The sequence below is a fragment of the Hibiscus syriacus genome, unplaced genomic scaffold, assembly GCF_006381635.1.
Source record: "Hibiscus syriacus cultivar Baekdansim isolate YM2019G1 unplaced genomic scaffold, ASM638163v2 tig00110676_pilon, whole genome shotgun sequence".
NCBI classification, from domain to species: Eukaryota; Viridiplantae; Streptophyta; class Magnoliopsida; order Malvales; family Malvaceae; genus Hibiscus; species Hibiscus syriacus.
The window spans coordinates 465,586-485,472 of NW_024062820.1; the positions used below are offsets into that span (position 1 = coordinate 465,586).

General features: G+C 35.3%; 1 protein-coding gene and 1 pseudogene across 1 annotated transcript; both read left to right on the forward strand.

The window, feature by feature from the left end:
• Nucleotides 1-1,066: 1,066 nt before the first annotated feature.
• On the forward strand, nt 1,067-1,459 carry LOC120137761 (EPIDERMAL PATTERNING FACTOR-like protein 8). The gene is made up of 2 exons (XM_039153441.1): nt 1,067-1,154; nt 1,236-1,459. The coding sequence occupies exons 1-2, from the start codon at nt 1,067-1,069 to the stop codon at nt 1,457-1,459; spliced, it is 312 nt and encodes a 103-aa protein (XP_039009372.1).
• Nucleotides 1,460-11,975: 10,516 nt separating this feature from the next.
• On the forward strand, nt 11,976-13,958 carry LOC120137681 (annotated as a pseudogene).
• The last annotated feature ends 5,929 nt before the right edge of the window (nt 13,959-19,887 follow it).

Sequence of the window (19,887 nt, forward strand, 5' to 3'; positions counted from 1 at the left end):
GAAAAGGGAGGCCTAAGTTGCCTAACACGGATAGCTCAATTTTTTTTAATTTTTTCCACAGTGATTCATATATCTTGCTGGTAACTAAGCCTGCAAAGCTTGACATTGCTTCAAAATCCACTGTCTGCTCCTTCGCTCCTCCCCAGATAAACACACTGCATACATTGTTTCAATAACACACGCAGTTGCCGTTTCCCCAAAAATATGTATATATATATATATATATATATAGACACACACATTGTAAATATAGACCAAACTTTTTCTACAATGATCAGGAAACTGATCTTAGAACAGAAAAAAAATCATTCATGAGAGATTGGACCATCCTACAAGTACAGTAGATAAGATTTTATACATGATAATTGTGGTATGGAGTTAAATTGCAGCATCATTCACTTGATACTATGGCATGAGTATGATGCTGGTTTCTAGTACAAACAGGAGATTTCTGAAGAAACTTCGATACTTTTTTTTGGTTCAGAGAGAAACTTCGATTTTTTTATACGTACTCTTAACAATGCAATAAAGGTAAGTTTCCAGATTAAAGCAGCTTCCTCAATCCTGTTTGGTTGCTGTCACAAGTAAAATATGAACAAAATGGTGTTTTGGATGTATGAAACGTTATGTTGTCTTGCATGCATTTTTAATAAAAACATCTAATCATGTAATTTTATATATATAATGAAATAAAAAGTATGCAGCATGCTAAAACGAGTTGAGAGCTGTTGAATTTGGTATAGATATATATATTTCCTGTCGGTGAGGGGTCAAGTCAGCAAAGGAGGGTCATCAACAATGATCTGAAGCCGTCAAAGCGTTTAAAGTCAAGTGCACCAGTTTCCCAGGACAAGAGAAACAATTTCCTTGCTTTTTTCAATGAAGAAAAGCTTTTAATTGGTGATCAAGCCATCTGCCCCAGAGACATGTCTCCTTTTCTACAGGCACACAACTTGACTTATTATATATATATATATATATATATATATATATATATATATATATATATGTCCCTCCATCCTCTTCAAAACAATATCCCTTTCTTGCTCACATTAAGCAAGCAGTGATGGCAGCTTCATCAGGAATCTACACCAATGGCCTCAAAGTTGCAATCACTGTGGCTTTGATCATTACAATATTTCTGATGCCATCGGGTAATAAAATCCGAAAACTATTCGGGTTATATTTCAGCTATTTTTGTGGTTTTGATTCCTATTCAATTGCATATATCTTAGGTTTTGCAGTAAACTCAGGTGGGTTGCAGCAAAGTGAAATGGTGTTGGGGTCGAAGCCTCCCGGTTGTGTGAACGAGTGCTCGAGTTGCAGGCCTTGCATGGCTACTCTTGTCATTCCTACACACAAATGGAAGAAAAACTTCGAAAAAGTAACCTATGAAGATGAAAGCTATTATCTCCTGGCCTGGAAATGCAAATGTGGGGATCAGCTCTTTCAACCTTGATCGTATCACCATCCACACCGCCACAGATCTTTCAACTCAAATATATATATATATATTACTACTGTTGTAGATACTATAGGATAATCTTATGTTCTGTTGATTGCCATTTGAGAGGGGGAAAGATGATGATGGTTATGGTGATTTCAGTTTGCTAAGGTTATCTCCCGTCCTCATCTTTATTTTAGAGTATCTTCATCTCTACTCTAGAGTATATTTATCTTTACTCTAGAGATGAAACAATAATTCATCTCCAGCGTTATCTCTACATTATCATCAAATTTACTTTATTCATAATATTTAACTATTATAATATTAATTTTATAAATATAAAAAAATTCAAAAAATTATAAAAAAAAATTAGTATTATTATTTATCTAATTTTAATGTATTTTTATCTATCTTATAATTTAATATACTTTAATTAAAAAAAACAAAATATAGCACAAACTACAGTATTTCGTTAGATGTGGCACGGTACTATAGCAAATCTCCACTATAGTGCAAGATGTGGCTCAGGGTTGGAGATACCCTAAGAATGAGAAAACTGTAATCATCTCTATTTTCTTTAGATCATATCTATTATGATAGCCGGTGGCAGATGTAGGATTTGTCCAAGTGGACTTGTGCTATTCTAAAATTCAAAATTTTTTTATATTAATAATTTATTTTATTGAAAAATTTTATCGAAAAATTTTATTTATATCTATCTTAAATAAAAAAAATATGTTATTAATATACATGTATCTATCCTCAAAAGCATTTATGAATCCATCAGTAATTATTACTAGAGGATCAATAGTCTAAAATCACCACCTTTCTATTCAAACTATCGACACAACTCTTAACGAGATTGGATAACATACATTAAACGAAAACATAATGAAGAAGACTAGGAAAACATGAATTTCTAAGCCCAATTTAATAGTTAAAAACAAATGAAGCCCACCAGTATATAATCGATATTTTTATGGGTTTACGTTCGATGTGGTGAAACACAAACCAGGAATGGAAATGCTCACCATTTTCTCTGCTTCACGCCACCATAATTTCCTCAGTTATTCCTTTTCCACAACTTTGAATTCGGATTCGCTTCAAGCTTCGATCTTCCCCTTGAAATTCCGTCCCCTCCGTCACTACCTCGCCGTCCGCCTCCGTTCCAATTCCACAACGTGCGCCCCACGTTGTATCTCAGCCGCCCCCGTCCACCTTCTCCGCCTGACTCAGACTCCCCAGGTTCCCACCATTTTCTCTTGTTTTAGAAACATTTTGGTAATTATATTCATGCGTTTGGACTGGGATTAATTTATTCTTGTGAATAGTTCTGGAAAGTTTTAGACTTTGGATATTTTCCGCTCATATTGTCTTATTTGTTAGTGTGCGTTTTTCGCTATGAATAACATTAGTCAGTCAATTTTTTTGAATTAATTGAATTGATTGGTATTATTTTATAATTTAAATTTTATTTATTTATTTTAGTTAAGTAGTTTCAGTTTCACTCTAAATTGTTTTTTTGAATGATAAGAGAAAAACGGCAAAAATGGGAACTAATCCAATATGCAGTACATCACTGCATGATCCATATCCTCCTTGTATATAGCTTCTAGTTCTGATGGAGTTGTCTGAAATACATGGGTTCCTTCTGCTAGATTCCAAGCTAAGTGAGCCATGCCATCCGCTAATCTGTTTCTCTCTCTAGGAGCGAACGTAAAAATTACCCGCCAACATCTCTGCATGAAACCAGTAACGTGAGTAGACATCGAGGATGCATACCTCTTCCCCGGTTTAACACTAATCTCGGCCAAAGCTTCTTTGCTGTCCGATTCAACGATGATCGAGGTCAAACCCAATCTCCCCGCAAGAGAGAGACCTTCAAAGATTCACCAAAGCTCCGCATCTAGAGTTGAACATTTGCCAATGAAACGAGCAAAGCCACTAACCCATCGCCCTTCACGGTCCCGGATAGCGCCCCCACATGCGACAAAACCATCAGTATTCCATCGGGCACCATCTACGTTCACTTTAAAGCATTCATTGGGCGGGTATTGCCAAGGCATATTGCGATTCAATATGCTTAAACGGTTACCACCCTGACATGGTTGACTTGCCAAAATCACACTAGTATCCCTTTGAAGCTGCTTGCTTTGAACAAGGATGCTCTCTTCCATTACATAGCCATCATCAAATAAGATTCGATTCCGTCTTCGCCATAAGCACCATAGGATCAAACCAAAGAGTAAATCCCAATCGGTTGAGTTGAATGGAAAATCCACTCGTTGCAACAGATTATAATCAATCTGATCCTTCAAGTTTAATTGAAAAAACTCACGCATATACTCCTGCTTTATCACACTTTGCCACACGCCTTTAGCCGCGACATAATCCCGGAAAATATGCAGGTTAGATTCCACCAACGCACCACAAATTGCACAACTAGCTTCCATGGTCATATGTCGTTTGCAGCGTTCCTCATTCGAAAGAAGCTTATCTCTATAAAGACACCAGATCAAAAACTTGATTCTTGGAAGGCCACGGTAATTAGCAATCATTTTCCATTTTGCATCCCTATCAGTATCCTGTAAATCTTCTACTTGACAGAGGTAGCCACTCTTGACAGTAAAAATTTTGTGTTTATTCCATTTCCAGATTGGAACATCTGGACCATCAGATTCAACAGGAGCTTTGATTGCCTTAATATGATGGAGAATCTCCATAGGAAGCAAACCTTGCAAGACATTCCAATTCCATTCCCCATTATAAACCATGCACGATACAGGAATTTGGTTAGCGCTTGGAGTCGAAGGAAAGTAACATCAATTTCGTAGAGGACCAATCCCGTTTATCCACGAATCCTCCCAAAAGGCTACTTCCTTGCCATCTTGAACACGCACTGAATCCCGGATCTTACCGAAGACCAAACCATAATTATTCCTTTCCAGAGCCTGGAACACTCTATACGATGAAGCTCTTCCAGAACACGATTCAAACATTTTGTACTTCGACCGTAATACCCGAGCCCATAATTGGCTAGGATCAGTCACAAGTCAAAAACCAAGCTTCATTAAAAACACCTTGTTTTGTGTTTGCAGCCTCTTAATGCCCAATCCGCCATCAAACACAGGCTTACTCACTTCCTCCCATCGGACCAGGTGAGGTTTTCGTTTCTCATTTGTGTCACCCCAAATAAATCGCTTGATAAGCCTCTCCATTTCATTGCAAATTCATTTCGGCAAAACATACGTTTGCATAGCATAGGATGGCAAGGCAGAAATGACCGAATTAGCAAGAGTGACTCTTCCTGCAAGAGATAAACATTTCACCTTCCAGTCAGAAAGCCGATCATAGACCTTTTGCACAATTTAATGACAAGTCTCCTTTGTGACTCGGTTGTGCAGCAAAGGTACTCCTAGATACTTACCTAGGTTATCCACGCAAGTGTACTTGAAGCCTCTACTAATGTCGCTTCGAACATGCGCAAGTACATTCTTAGAAAAGCAGATGGTCGTTTTAGCTAAACTCACCTTATTACCCGAGTGAGGACAAAAATCTCCAACAACTCTCCGGATAATCTCACGCTAATCCAAACTTGACTCGACAAATAGAATGATGTCGTCTGCAAAGAATAGATGTGATAATCGTGGCCCATTCCTTGAGAGTTTGATCGACTTCCAAGCACCATCCTCCACACTACTTTGATTAGCCTGCGAAAGACGTTCCATGCATAGCACAAAAAGATAGGGTGATGATGGATCACCTTGTCGAATACCCCTTGAAGGTTGAAAGTTGCTTGTCGGATGCCCATTCCATAGAATTTGAGTAGTTGTTGTCTGCACACAATTCATAACTAGAGATCGAAGCTTATTTGGGATTCCAAGATCAATCAAGGTGTCATTGATGAAAGACCACTCGAGGCTGTCATAAGCCTTTTCCAAATCTACTTTAATCGCCATCCATCCGTCTCTTCCTTGCTTGCATTTCTTGTAATGGACCACCTCTAGAGTGATAATGATATTGTTAGAGATGCTACGCCCATGAACGAAACTAGTTTGACGTTCCGATATCCAATCAGGAAGGTAAGCTTTTAAACGATTGTCCACCACCTTCGTTACAGCCTTCACAAGCACTGTACAGAGACTAATTGGCCTGAAATGGCTAAAATTCTCCGGATTTTGTACATTCGGGATAAAGACTAACAAAGTTAGGTTGATGCTGGCTAGTATACTACCGCACTCAAAACAATGTCTCACAAATCGGGTAACTAGAAGCACCGTTACTTGAGCCGAGAACAAAGTTGAGAAAAACCGATTATCCATGTTCCTGAGCTTCTGTTGATCATAACACCATGAGTCATCGTCCCCTTTTGAGGGATAAAATAGTATTGGTTTTTCTTCGATTATTTGCATACGCATGGTAAAACTTCGTGTTTCAGTCTCCTTGCATATACCAATCACATCTTGATTTTTGCATCCACAAAATCTCCTCCTGCTCTAAAACTAGCTCTGATTCAACCGTCAAACATGTCTCCAAATTAACCAATTCCTCATAATCTCGAGTAGCTAAGGCTCGGTCAATTCCACACAATTGAGCGATCAAGTTGCGCTTTCGCCTTCCAATACTTTCAAAACTAATTTGTTCCACTCCAAAAGCTTCGGCTGAATAGAACTAATATTCTCACAAATACTATTACTTGGAGACCACCAAGAACGAAGGAGATCCATGAATTCCGGGTGATTTTGTCATGTAAAAATGAAGCGAAAAGGCGAAGTCGATAGACGAGGAATTCTAGTCTTAGTTTGTAGCAGGATTGGTCTATGATCAGAACCTAATCGATCTAGATGAGTCGTAAATAATTCTGGGAAAGCATCGAACCACACGTCATTTGCTAGACATCTATCCAAGTACTGCTTCTGGGATCCTCGCGACCAAGTAAACATAGGACCCGCAAAACGCACATCCAATAACGCATTATCAAAGACAAAGTTATTAAAATCACTATTTATATCTGACCTTCCTACAGCTCCCCCCCGCTGGTTCGGAGACTTTGAGAATTGCGTTAAAATCCCCGGTCAAAAGCCAAGGCACACCCACCGTCGGCCGAAGTAACCGAAGTTTATCCCAGAGTAAACGTCGGATTGCATTATTCGGGCTCACATACACAAACATGACCTCAATTGACCGGGAAAAAGAAGAAGATTGAATCACCGTGTGGATATATTGGTTAGAGACACACTGAATCGCAACTTGGACATTGGACTGCCAAAGAAGCCATAATCCACCACTAAACCAGTGAGCTTCAACACAGAAAGAATTCATATAACCCAACCTTCGAATAACTCTATCAGTATTAGTTCCAATAATTCTAGGTTCCAACAAAGCAATAATTGGAGGTCTGTGAGCAGCCACAAAACACTTAAAATGCCTTCGAAAAGTAGGGCTTGAAGCACCCTGACAGTTCCACGTCATACAACTAAACATATGGAAAACTTAAGCTTGGTGTTCCCACTTACGGGCTCCTCAACTTTCATGCTTGCCTCCATAACTTGCTTCTCTCTAGCTAAATCATCAACCATATTGTTTACCGATTGTACCCAATCCGATAACATAGGTCTTGCAGGAGCATTACACGTTATCGATTTTTGACTTTTAATCCTCTTCCCCCTAGATCAAGAGAGCTTTTAAAACCCGATATTTTATGGCTGTTGCTCCGTTCTCTTATTGAAACTCGCTGGCTCCTTTCCCCCTCATCGATCCTGACATCTAAATGCTCACCACTTTTGATGTTTGGAACCTGGATAGCAACCAAAGGCTCACGATCCCGAACAATTGCTTCCACATTAAAACCCTGCGCATCTTTCCCATGTGAACTTTGTTAAGAGTAACCAGTTTCGACGGTTGAGCACTATGATTGCTCTGAGCATGATTTGACGAACCTGCAACTTTAGACGAATCCATCTTAGTTGCTACATTCCTACTAACAATAGCCACCCCAAAAATATTTGGATTTGTGTTTTCATGATCACACTCCACGTCATTTTCAGTAAGTACTGTAAAAAGAGAATTCCCCTGCACTGTCTCCCCGATCCTTTTCCTTTCTCTCTGTTTGCTTACGGGGCCTCCACTTCCTCCCAGGTGCTATCATCCATGGGCCATAGATATCTGACACCGGTTGTGGATCGACTTCCGTTACTGTCTCGTTTGCTACAGTATTTGCTTCAGTGGCTTTCCCGCTCTCTTCCTAACCACCGCATTGATCTTGCGAATGCCCATATATTCCACATTTAAAGTAAACGTGTGAGAGACCTTCGTAGTCCAATTTTTTAATGAAGCCATCTATTCCGATGCACGGAAGTAACGGTTTGCTCAAATCAACAACAACAAGCCTTGCAAACTTTCCCCGACCACCCTCGTTAGTACTATAATATATTTTGACCACCTTACCAATCAAAAAAAAAATATTTTGACCACCTTACCAATTTCAGAGGCTAGGCAGCGAAAGAGGGACTTCGTATAATAACGGTAAGGGAGTCCTGGAAGTCGTATCCATACCATTACATACGAAGGATGATCTTCAATAGTGTTAAACTTCCTACTCCATGGCTGGACTGTTAAATAGCTATCGAAAATCACCCAAGGCCCCTCCGTAAGAATCCTCGTGTAGTCATTCTCCAATTCCAGCCGAACCAAAAAATATTTGTCCATATCAATCAATTGAATCTTCCCTTGCGGCTTCCAAAGCAACTGGATCTTATTCCACTGTGTGAGAATGCTGCCATGTTGAATATATCAGAGAAACCTTTAAGAACTTGTGCACTTTCTTTATTCAATCAGCAAAGATGATTACAAAAGCTAATAACAAGCCTCACGTTCTTCCAGCTTATATAACAGCTTTACAAAGCTTTAAAATCCGCTTAACAATATTCTGTTATAACCAATTAGCTTCTAGACTTATTAATTCTAGAACCATCTCAACTATATCATGCATGAGCATAAATGGAAGCACGTCTGGGACTGCTGCATACATATGAGTGCAGTAACTCTCAATATTCTCCCTGCTTTCTCAACCTTCTTAATGAAAAAAAATGAACACTTGAATCGAAAGTGCGACGCCTCATTCCGTTCGACTTGAATCGGAAATGTCGATGCTTCCTTCCGTTCGACTTGAATCGGAAGTGTCGATGCTTCCTTCCGTTCACTTGAATCGGAAGTGCGATACTTCCTTCCGTTATTCTTGTTCACCTTCATTTCTTTCTTCTTATCTTCCTTTCTTCAACTTAAGAAGAATGTTTAGTTTCGCGAAATCTTCTGATACTTCGGCGTTGGCATGAACGAATTCTATAAGTTCGTAAGGCAGCAGCGAATTGGATCTCTGTTGTATAGTCTTCACAGCATGATTGTAGCACCATGAACTATAGGATCGTTTGTGGACACACAGTATTGGTCCATGAACATCTTTCGGAATCGATAGCTTCCACCGTCAAATGGTGAAGCATCCCAGCCACCACTTGCTTGCTTGATTTCACAACTCGCACGAACTCGACCATCACGTTTTCTTTTTTGTTGTGCTCGTCGACGGAAAAGTGAGCAGGGTTTTTGAGGTCAACATTGTTATGGGATCCCTGGGAAGGGCAGACTCTGTCCAAAGTGGTGTTTGTCACCATTGGTTCAAAATAGAAGGTTGATTCAGTGGATAAATTGTTGAAGAAGAGAATTGGGATTGCTATGGAAAATAAAATGAGTTGTAGAAAATTAGTGCAGGCAGCAGAGGAAAAATGACAATCCGATAGAGAAAGAAACAATAGTTGAACTGATTTAGATCTACAACAAACGAAAATAACAGCTGTGGATGAAGGAAAAACAATCGACTGAGAAGAATAACAACAATCAATGGAAGAAACGGAACAACATCAACGAAACTGGAGATCGATTATTAGCGGCGCAGTAGTGAAAGAAAACAAAGATGCCAAGATCTTTAGCGAATGATACCATGTGAGAATGTTGCCATGTTGAATATACCAGAGAAACCTTTAAGAATTTATGCACTTTCTTTATTCAATCAGCAAAGATGATTACAAAAGCTAATAACAAGCCTCACGTTCTTCCAGCTTATATAACAACTTTACAAAACTTTAAAAACCGCTTAATCATATTCTGTTATAACCAATTAGCTTCTAGACTTATTAATTCTAGAACCATCTCAACTATATCATGCATGAGCATGCATGGAAGCACGTCTGGGACTGCTGCATACATATGAGTGCAGTAACTCTCAACACACTGCACTCGATATCCGATAGTCTTTCCCAGTAGTCGCACAATGATTGAGTTTCGCATATTGTGATCAATGGATTCATGAACCCTTTCTGAGAACCGAATAACGGGATAGGCTCCGCTACGGTCCACAGTTACATCCCCTTCCTTAATGTTTACGTCTACATCTCCAAAGAGTGCATGCTGCGTACCACTTACCTGTTGCCCAACCACAGTTGCTGCATATGTATGTGGTAGAATCGTACTTTGCGGCGATGGTGATGGAGGCATCTTCTGTATCTCCCCACTTGTTCCACCAATACCCCCCGAGTGGAGATATTTCCTTCAGGCAATAAAACACCACCACCATTATTCCCAGCACTAACCGCTTCCATACCATGATCGTACTCCATCTGCTAACCGTACTCTCTTTTTAGACTTGATGATTCTCCAAAGGAATCGGCGAACCCGACCGCTCAAGTGGGACCAGAGAAACAACCGATATCGCCACGGGCGGCGAACTGATTGACTCGTGCATGCACCAAGCCCTATATCTTAGAAATTCAGAGGAAAACCCTAAAAGCTCTTAATATTGTAGTTTCACTCTAAATTTAATTATAAACATTTGTAATAATATCATATTAATTTATTCTAATTTAAATGAATTTTTATAAAAATATACTATATATGTAATTACAATTTTCATATAACATATACATATACTATGCAGAGTTGATGCCTAGACTCAAACTTGAAAATTAATTTATTAATTATTAAAAATTTTGAGTAATTCAATTCCTATTTTATAACTTATCTAAATTTTTTTCAAGTTGAATCGAATTTTTAATATTGAATTGAGTCGAATTGAATTTTGCTTACTCTCAGTGGCGGAGCCACAGCTCGGTGAACGTGACCACCCTATAATCCGAATTTTCTTTAATTAGTTACGATGGTGCCCACCTTCAAATCTGAGGTTTCTTCAACTAGTTACTTATTTTACGGACATTGCCCACCCTAAAATTTTATTTGTACCTATCCCATTTAAAATTTTATGTGGTTAACATATGTGTCTCCGCCATGAGAAATATTTTGATCACTACAATCTTAACAAGTTAATTCAATAGGAGTGTGTTAAAGACGCTGGTTGCTTCCTCTGCATGTAAGTAGCTGAATTTGCCTATATGTTGTTTGCTTACTGCATTTGAAGCCAAGTTTCCATTGAAACTGCTTTTCAAGGCAGGCATCTTCTGGTGTCCTCACGATCCTTCTTTTTCGGTGGAACAGGATTAGTGGGTAAGTTATATAGATTCAAGGATGGAGCACGGATCTTCTTTGCTGTTCTTTTCTGGTTGTCTTTGTTCTTCTGGTACTCTGCATGGGATGGCAGGAATCCCGGTAAACCTAATAAGGGATCTCGATTTAGAAGATAATCTAGTAGTAACATATTTGATTCTGTATATAAATACCATGTGAGATAGATTGGTAAATGGAATAGATGTACATGAAGAAGATTCAAATATAAATAAAAGGGAAACATTTTCACGTAATAATGTAGTGAATCAATTTCAAGGTTATTTCTTTTACAATCTATAATGAAGATAAAAAGTGATAGTTAAAAGGAGAAAGTAAGTTCACACAACTAAAATACGAGTCTTTTTAACCTAAAATGAAACGTTGAAAGAGATAAAGCAGTGACAGATGTATGAAAGCAATAATTGAAGGTGTTTTGCCAATGATTTCTAAAGCACGATCAAAAGAATGATCGCTGGAATACTCAAAGTAGGTTTTTGGTTGGAAAAGCCAAGACTATTTCATCTTCAAGCTTAATTAAGTAGCTTATTAATCATGCCACCTCCCCTATAATGCAAAAGCGACAAGCAAAAGCCAAACTTATTTCCACCACTAACCAATGATTCACTTCTCATATCAGAAGAAAGGTATACATGAACATATTCAACTATTGATCTGCACACATGGGGCTCATGTACTTTTACCTGCACCAGTGTCTACTGCTTAGAACGGAAAGTTGCAAAAGAAAGGCATACTTTGAAATAAGAATCTATTAGTTTTTTTGATCTTTGGGTTAAAGTTAAGAATCTTATTGTTCATTTTTTTTTCTTTGGCCTTATTGGCACATCATCTTTAAGATAAGGTTAAGAATAATTTCAATGGGTGGGTTTATGACATGCCTGCTTAACAAGTCTTGCCTTGTTTTTGCATCATCTTTTCAAGTCTCCAAAAACCTGGAATCCTCACCTATTTTCTACAACAAATGGAATGCACATTCTTTGATTATCTTCCCTCATCACATATGGGTTCTTCTTTCTTAATGTGCCTGTTGCTCTTCTTATCTGCCATATGCTCTCCTGGTATGCACCTTTCCATTTATATCTTGGCATAACATCAAAATTAGCCCTCAGTATTTATTGAAATGACCATTTTGGTCCATATTCTTTTTTGGAGTATTCTTTCCATATTCACTTTGGCCTATATTTTTTTTCTGGAGCATTTTGACCCTTGATGTTTTTATTTTGGTTAGGGTAAAAAGACTCTTTTTTGCCGTAGTTTGCCTAGACTCTTGATGGTTTCCACACAATAGAATATAGGCTAAAATGACTATTTAGTCAAACATTAATGGTATTTTTTTACATTATGCCTTGTATCTTTTCCTTTTGCTGATATTTATTGCATATGTAATTGGCCATATGTGCTTTCTTTTTCATTCCATGGTAGGCTGCATGCTGATTTGATGAATTTCTCTGGTTTTCATCGCTTGTATATGGGCCATTGTTTGTAATCATGTATAGTTTGCTGAGATATCTATACTAAATTCTTGTACTAATTCATGTTCTTTATGTGCTCTGCAGTTTCAGCTTCACATTCAGTGACATGGACCTATGGAGTAAACTACGGCAGGATAGCGAACAATCTACCGCCACCGGAGAGTGTGGTGACGCTTCTAAAAGCTGCAAAGATCAATCACATTCGAATCTACGATGCCGATCACGAAGTTCTCCAGGCCTTCAAAGGGTCCGGTATAGAAATCATAATCTGTCTCCCCAATGAGTTATTGCCAGAAATGAGTATGGGAGAGGACCGTGCCATGAATTGGGTGAAAGAAAACGTGCAGGCATTCCTTCCCGGAACCCGAATCCGAGGAATAGCCATCGGCAACGAGATATTGGGAGGGACAACTATGCAATTTTGGGAGGCCTTATTGCCAGCAGCAAAGAATGTTTATATTGCTCTGTACAGATTGGGACTACATCGTACAATTGAGGTTTCAAGTCCACATTCAGAGGCTGTGTTTGCCAATTCTTTCCCACCATCAGCCTGCATCTTCCGACCCGATGTCGCTCCGTTTATGAAGCCGCTTCTCGAGTTCTTCTCGCAGATTGGCTCACCGTTTTACATAAATGCATATCCATTTCTAGCCTACAAGAATGATCCTCAACATATTGACATCAACTATGCATTGTTCAAAGATAATCGTGGGATATATGATGCAAAGACGAAGCTGCACTATGACAACATGTTCGAAGCTCAGGTCGATGCAGCCTACGCGGCGTTAGATAAAGCCAATTTCGGCAAGATGGAAGTGATTGTTTCCGAAACAGGGTGGGCGTCTCGTGGCGATCCGGATGAAGCCGGTGCGACGGTGAAGAATGCCAAGACCTATAATAAGAACCTGCGGAAACGTTTGGCTAAGAAGAAGGGGACACCGTTTAGGCCGCATATGGTGGTCAGGGCTTATGTTTTGCGTTGTTCAATGAAAATCTGAAGCCGGGGCCGACGTCGGAGAGGAACTTCGGATTGTTCAAGCCCGATGGAAGCATTGCGTATGATATTGGATTCTCTGGACTCAAGCCTTCGGCAGCAGCCTCTTCACTTCTCTCTTTTAAGGTATGCTTTGCTTTTCTTCACCGCTTGATCTCATAATATTCCTTATTAATATGGGTGACAATTCAATCTAATCGAGTCAAAAAAAATTGAATTAGTCGAATTGATGAATCTTATTTTATAACTTTAAGTCGAATTCAATTTGATCCGTCTTTTAATGCTATAATATATTTATTTTTCTTATTGTTATTTTCTTCATTAATTCTCTTGCAGGATATTGCAGCTCAGGGTTGGTTAAGATCGTCTTACTTGTTGGTTTCTACGGCTTCAGCTGTTGTTTTATTACAATGTTTAGGGTTGTAAATACTGGAAAAACATTAATTAACTTTGAACTCTTTGTATATAGAGAATTCATTGATAGGATCGAATTTAAATAATAAAAAAATATTTAGTAAATTATTTTCTTTATTTTTTTGAAAAAGTTGAACTCTATATATCGATAATATAATAGTTGTAGTTATGATATTACGTTTAAAAATTAACTACCAATTGGGTGGTGACATGTGGCACGATCTGATTCGAATGTTAAATTTATTTTAATTTATTAAAATTAGGACCTAATTGATTGATATGTAAGCAACAGTGATAAAATATGTAATTTTATCAATTTTTCAACTGTCACGTCAGCTTCTCCGTTAAATTTTGACGGTAAGTGACTTGGTTGAATATATTTGAATAGTTAGATGACATGATTGATAAAAATTTTAAAAATAATGGTCAAAATGGAAAGAGACAATAATAACGGTAGAATAAACCCTAAACCCTAAATTTAAATTGAGGTATTCCAAAATACTTTTTTTATTTCCATGAAATTTAGTACAATAAAATATTGAAACTAGAGTGTTTTGACGAAAATTTAAACATAAAATTATTAATTTTTCATTTCAATTGAAGCTAATTAAGTTGTGTGACATGCATGGTCTATCACATGGAGCTAATTATGTTCATATGGTGACATTTTAAAAAAATAAAAATCATTTATTTTATGCAAAATATATTTATATATTTTATAGTTTTATTATAATTTTAATAATATAACTATGAAAATTAGTTAATAATTGAAATTCTTAATAATATAATAATAATTTGAAAATCTATATATTTTATGATAATTATTTATATTATTAAATATTTATAAAACCACATATTATTTGAATAAAAATAATTGAAATATAATAAATTATGAATAATATAATAATTAAAGTATTGGAATTTTTTTAAATAGTGGTACCTAAATGCGTTAGAAACTTGGTAAAAAGACTCAACAGGTCGGGCATCGTACCATCTCTTATCTTGTCCTAAATGGTTACGTGGTTGTCAATGTATCCTTGACGAGGTTCGAGACTTGGTAGCTCTGAACCAAATTGAACCCCAATATAACATCAACAAATAAGGTATTTTAAAATACCTTTTTTTAAAACATAAATGAGGTCAAAGTCGGAAATTTAAGCATTTGCACGGTCATAAAGTGGATTATAGATATCTCAATAAAAATCGTAAGAGATTAATTAACGGAAACTGAAACAGTTGGAACGAATTATTTAACATCGACAAAGATTTAACTGACAAATCAATTATTGAATAAACAAGGAAAAGGGGGCTCTTGGGCACAGACAGAAAAGCAAGTTAACGGCATCGGCATTATTAGCATACACTAGAACTAGGACCGGCTTGGGTCTCGAACCCGATGGTTTTCGACCCGATCATGTCGGATTTTTTTTTAAAAAAATTGAGGTCAGGTCATGTCGAATCGGGTTATTTAAAGGTAATGTTCAGGTCGGGTCAGATTCGGGTTTAGATTTAAAAATACCCAATCTGACCCGGAGAAAAAAAATATAATTTTACTTTATATATTTAGAAATAATTACAATAATATCATTATATATATATATATATTTTAAGTAAATCACTATTTTTATTGAATAAAAACAATATTTTTTTTATTTTTTGGGTCGGGTCGGATTTGGATTTTATCTAAAAAATCGGGTCGGAATCGGATCGAGTAGAGGGTATATATTTTTTGGGTCGGGTTAGATCGAGTGAAGGATGTAAAATTTTCGAATCGGGTCGGATTGAACGAAACTCGACCCAAACCCTACTCATGCCCATCCCTAACTAAAACTCGTTCAAAACTATAAGATCAAATAAGCTTGAGTCCTTCATATACACCTCAAAGTTTTGTACGCTTATTTTATTGTTATAAGCATAGAGAAGACTATCATAATTAATGAATTCAAATCACTTACTTCTTGAAGTGCCCATAAGAATGGCTTCCATTCTTGAGCCATCAAAGCTTGTAAGTTTCTCTCCCTTTTTTCTTGTGGGCTAATTAATGGGTTTTCAAAGAAAAATGGATTGAAGCAAAAATAAAATTTCAATAACGATGGTGGCAAATTTTCCCAGATGATTGTTTGTTTGATGAGAAAATTTGAAGAAACTTGGAAGAATTCTACTTCTGATTAGTTAAAAACAAAAACTTGTTGGGACTTGGAATAATCATATCTTCTGCCAAATAAGGCTTCCTCTCTTCAATGTTTTTCTTAAGAATATTGGTTAATTCATGTTTGCATTTCGCTTCAAACTAGTAGAAATATTAGGACTTCATTTGCTTTTGATTAACTGAGAAAGTTGTTGTTATTATCGATTTACAGGGGAGTTGGGTTGGAGGAGGGGGTGGTGTTGTTGGAAAAAAAAGGACAATTTCGGTATTTTATTTATTTTATTTTATTAATTAATTTTTATTTATTTAGATAAAAAAATAAAAAAAGTAACGATTTTTTAATGGGGTTAAAGATTTGAGACAAATGAAGTAACGATTTAAAGTTAAAAAAACAAAACATTCTAAAAAATACTTTAAGAAGTAAGTCGGTACAAATGATATAATTTAAAGAGCAGTCTTTCATTTAAGCTTTATATATATATATATATATATATAAATGGCTGTCCCTTTTTTTCATATATATAGGGTAAGGGGAGGTAAGATAGTAGGCTACCCTCAACACCATGTTGAGAGCAGCTTTCGTAAGAGACCTCCGAATTATGAAATACCCTCCGTGAGACTCGATCCCACGACCTCAAGGTTAAGAACTTTGTGCTCTACCAACTGAGCTGGATAGTCATTTCATATATATATATATATATATTATTGGAAACTAAATGCGTTAAAAGATAAATAAGAAGTAAAATATGCAAAATATCTTACCATCTCGTCTTGTCCTCAATGGTTAGGTGGTTGTCATTTTAACCTTGACAAGGTTCGAGACTTGGTAGCCATGAACTAAACTGAGCCTCTGAAGTACATAAACAAATGAGGTATTTTAAAATACCTTTTTATAATGCATAAATTATAAGTAGAGAGAAAACTGTCATTTTGATCTCGAAATAAACCACCAGTTGAACTAAAATTTGTCTTCAGATACCTTTTTCTTTCGTTTATGAGAATTCATGCAAAAATAATTGTGGAAAAAGAGATGGTATTTTTAATTTCATTTTCAATAATTACAATTAATAATAAAATATATTTTTTAAAATTATTATAATTTATTAAATTATTTTTTAAAATGATCAAATTTAAATATATAAATGGGTATTCATCTTCAACATATGAATTCTATGTTGTTTATGAGTAACTTGAGTTCATTAAGGAATTCAAATACTAACTCCGTAATTCGTACTTGAATTAAAATCTAAATTTAATATTCGAGTTTAAATACATAAATTCATAATAAAATAAATAATGTTAAATATTTTGATATATATAATTTAATTGATCAACCCTAGAAACCAAATCTAATCCGAGGGCCCAAAACAGAGAAAATCACAAGATATCAAATAAATACTTTCTTGATTAATCGGGCAATATCAAATCAACCCTAGAAAAAATAAATGAAAATATAGCTAAAAAACCGAAAAACATGTCATAAAGGTAAATGAAAACGTGCATGCAGACTTATTGAAAAAAAGGAAAAAAATAAGATATAGAAAAGAAAAAAAACAATAATGAATAACGGCGGTCGACAATTAACATTAAAATTAGTGCGACTAAAAATAAAAGAAAACTAGGTTTTTTCAGAGAAAACTATTGTATACAATTATTTACATCAGCATAGATCTTAATTGATTTTATTAAGTCGACTAAAAATAAAAATCAAGTGTAACACAAAATGCATAGTTTTAAGCGAAAAAATTATTTTGATAAAATGACAGTTTTTTTATATATAAATATGATATGAATACGGGAGAATATAAATTTATTTAAAAACTGTCAGTTATTTGATATTGAATGTTTGTACTCTTAACATCTACGGTACTTGAACTCGTGACTTTAAAAGATAACAACATATTTCTTAAGTATTAATTACTAAGGTCGATTGGTTAAAAAAATTATAAGATTTTAAAATTGAATTATAAAGTTTAAATAATTCATAATGTATTTGAATCATTAAATGTATTTAAATAACTTAAATTATATGCTTCATATCCGAATAAGTAAATTTATTTCTTACGAAGAAACGAATATGTATTTTTTATATAAATTTGAACTTACATTGTTGTATTAAAATTAAGATTTATCACTTATTCGTATAAACCATCCTACCATTTAATTTAAATAATATAAGGGTCTTTATCGGTTGGTTCGGTTAATCGACCGAATAGAACTTTCAGAATTTTATTAATCGAATTTTTTTTCGTTTTAACAGTTAACCGAATCGAAATTTTTTGAAAATAATTAACTGAACTGAATAAAGTTCAATTAATCAGTTCAATTAATCAGTCGGTTAACCGAAATTTTAAATAATATATATTAAATAGTTAATATTTCGGTTAATTTGATTAAAACTGAAATTTAAACACTCCTAAAGCAATTAATATATAAATAATATATTAAATATTTACAAATTTTGGTTAATTAACTGATTTCGAACTGAATTAACCTATAACTAAATTTTTAAAAAATCATTAACCGTTAGCCCAATTTTATTTTATCCTATCGATTTAATTGGTTAACCAAAATTTTGAACACCCCTATCAAATATTCAAACATTTTCATGAAAATGCACAAAAAATTTTCTTTGTAATAAAGTATAAAAGATACAATTGTCGGCCCTTTTCAATTTTTAAAGGTTCTTGGACGAGGAATCTTAATATGCTTTAAATATTTTAAGAGTATAAGTTTGTCACCGTCTCTTTCCCTGTCTTCGGTGGTTAAGTGAATTCTCAGCTTCCTTTGACAAGGTTCGAGGGCCGGTATACAAAGAAATTATTAAAAAAAAAATAGCCTTTAATGAATTGAGGTATTTCAAAATACCTTTTTCGAAAAGAATTTTATTTATGAGACTTAAACGATAACTATTTCTTTATACTTATCGATATTTTATTTTATTACTTGATAAATTTATATAAATTATTATAAAAAATTATTATATGAATCACATTTTCAGTTAAGATTATTCTATCTATAATGTTAGAATTTAAACTGTGAATAGCGACGGAGTCACAACTTAACGAGGGTGGACACGTGACTATCGTGAAATCCAAATTTTCTTCGATTGATTACTTATTTTATTAATGTTGTCCATTCTTGGATTAGTTACATATTTTATGGACGGTGCCCACTCCGAAATTCTATTTATACCCATTCCATTTAAAAAATTTATATCATTAACATATGTATATCGATCTTAAAAATATTTCTATTTCTGTCGTTGACCGTGAACGTTGTTTGAGAAAAAAGTTCATTTTTAACCGTAAAAAATGTGTTAAAGTGTTGGGGTTAGTTTGATGTGTTGTTATATATATTTAATAATTTATAATAAAATAACATGGACCAATCTTGACTTTAACGTTGTCCCCTCGTCTCTATGACCGAGAAAGATAACTTTGAAATTATTACAGTAAATGTTGCAGGCTTCCTTCTAGACCTTGTGGTAAGGTTGTGCTCAAGCACCATAAATTTCCAAGGTTCGAAGGCCGGTAAATCATATCCAAAGGCATAAAAAGAAAATGTATTATGTTCAAATGAGGTATTTAAAAATACATTTTTAATTTTTCCCTTACAGTCTTTTTTTTCACTCTCTATTAAATAAGACTAAGATTCAATTTAGAATTTTTTAAAAAATATATATTTATTGTTTTTTTATTAATATAGGGTAAGTACATGGCAATATATGTTCAAAGATAATTCTTAATCATTTCACATTGAACGCTCACACCCCTAACATTCTTAGTGCTGGAATATGATACCTCAACGAACAACACCAATTCATTTATCATGCACGAACCAA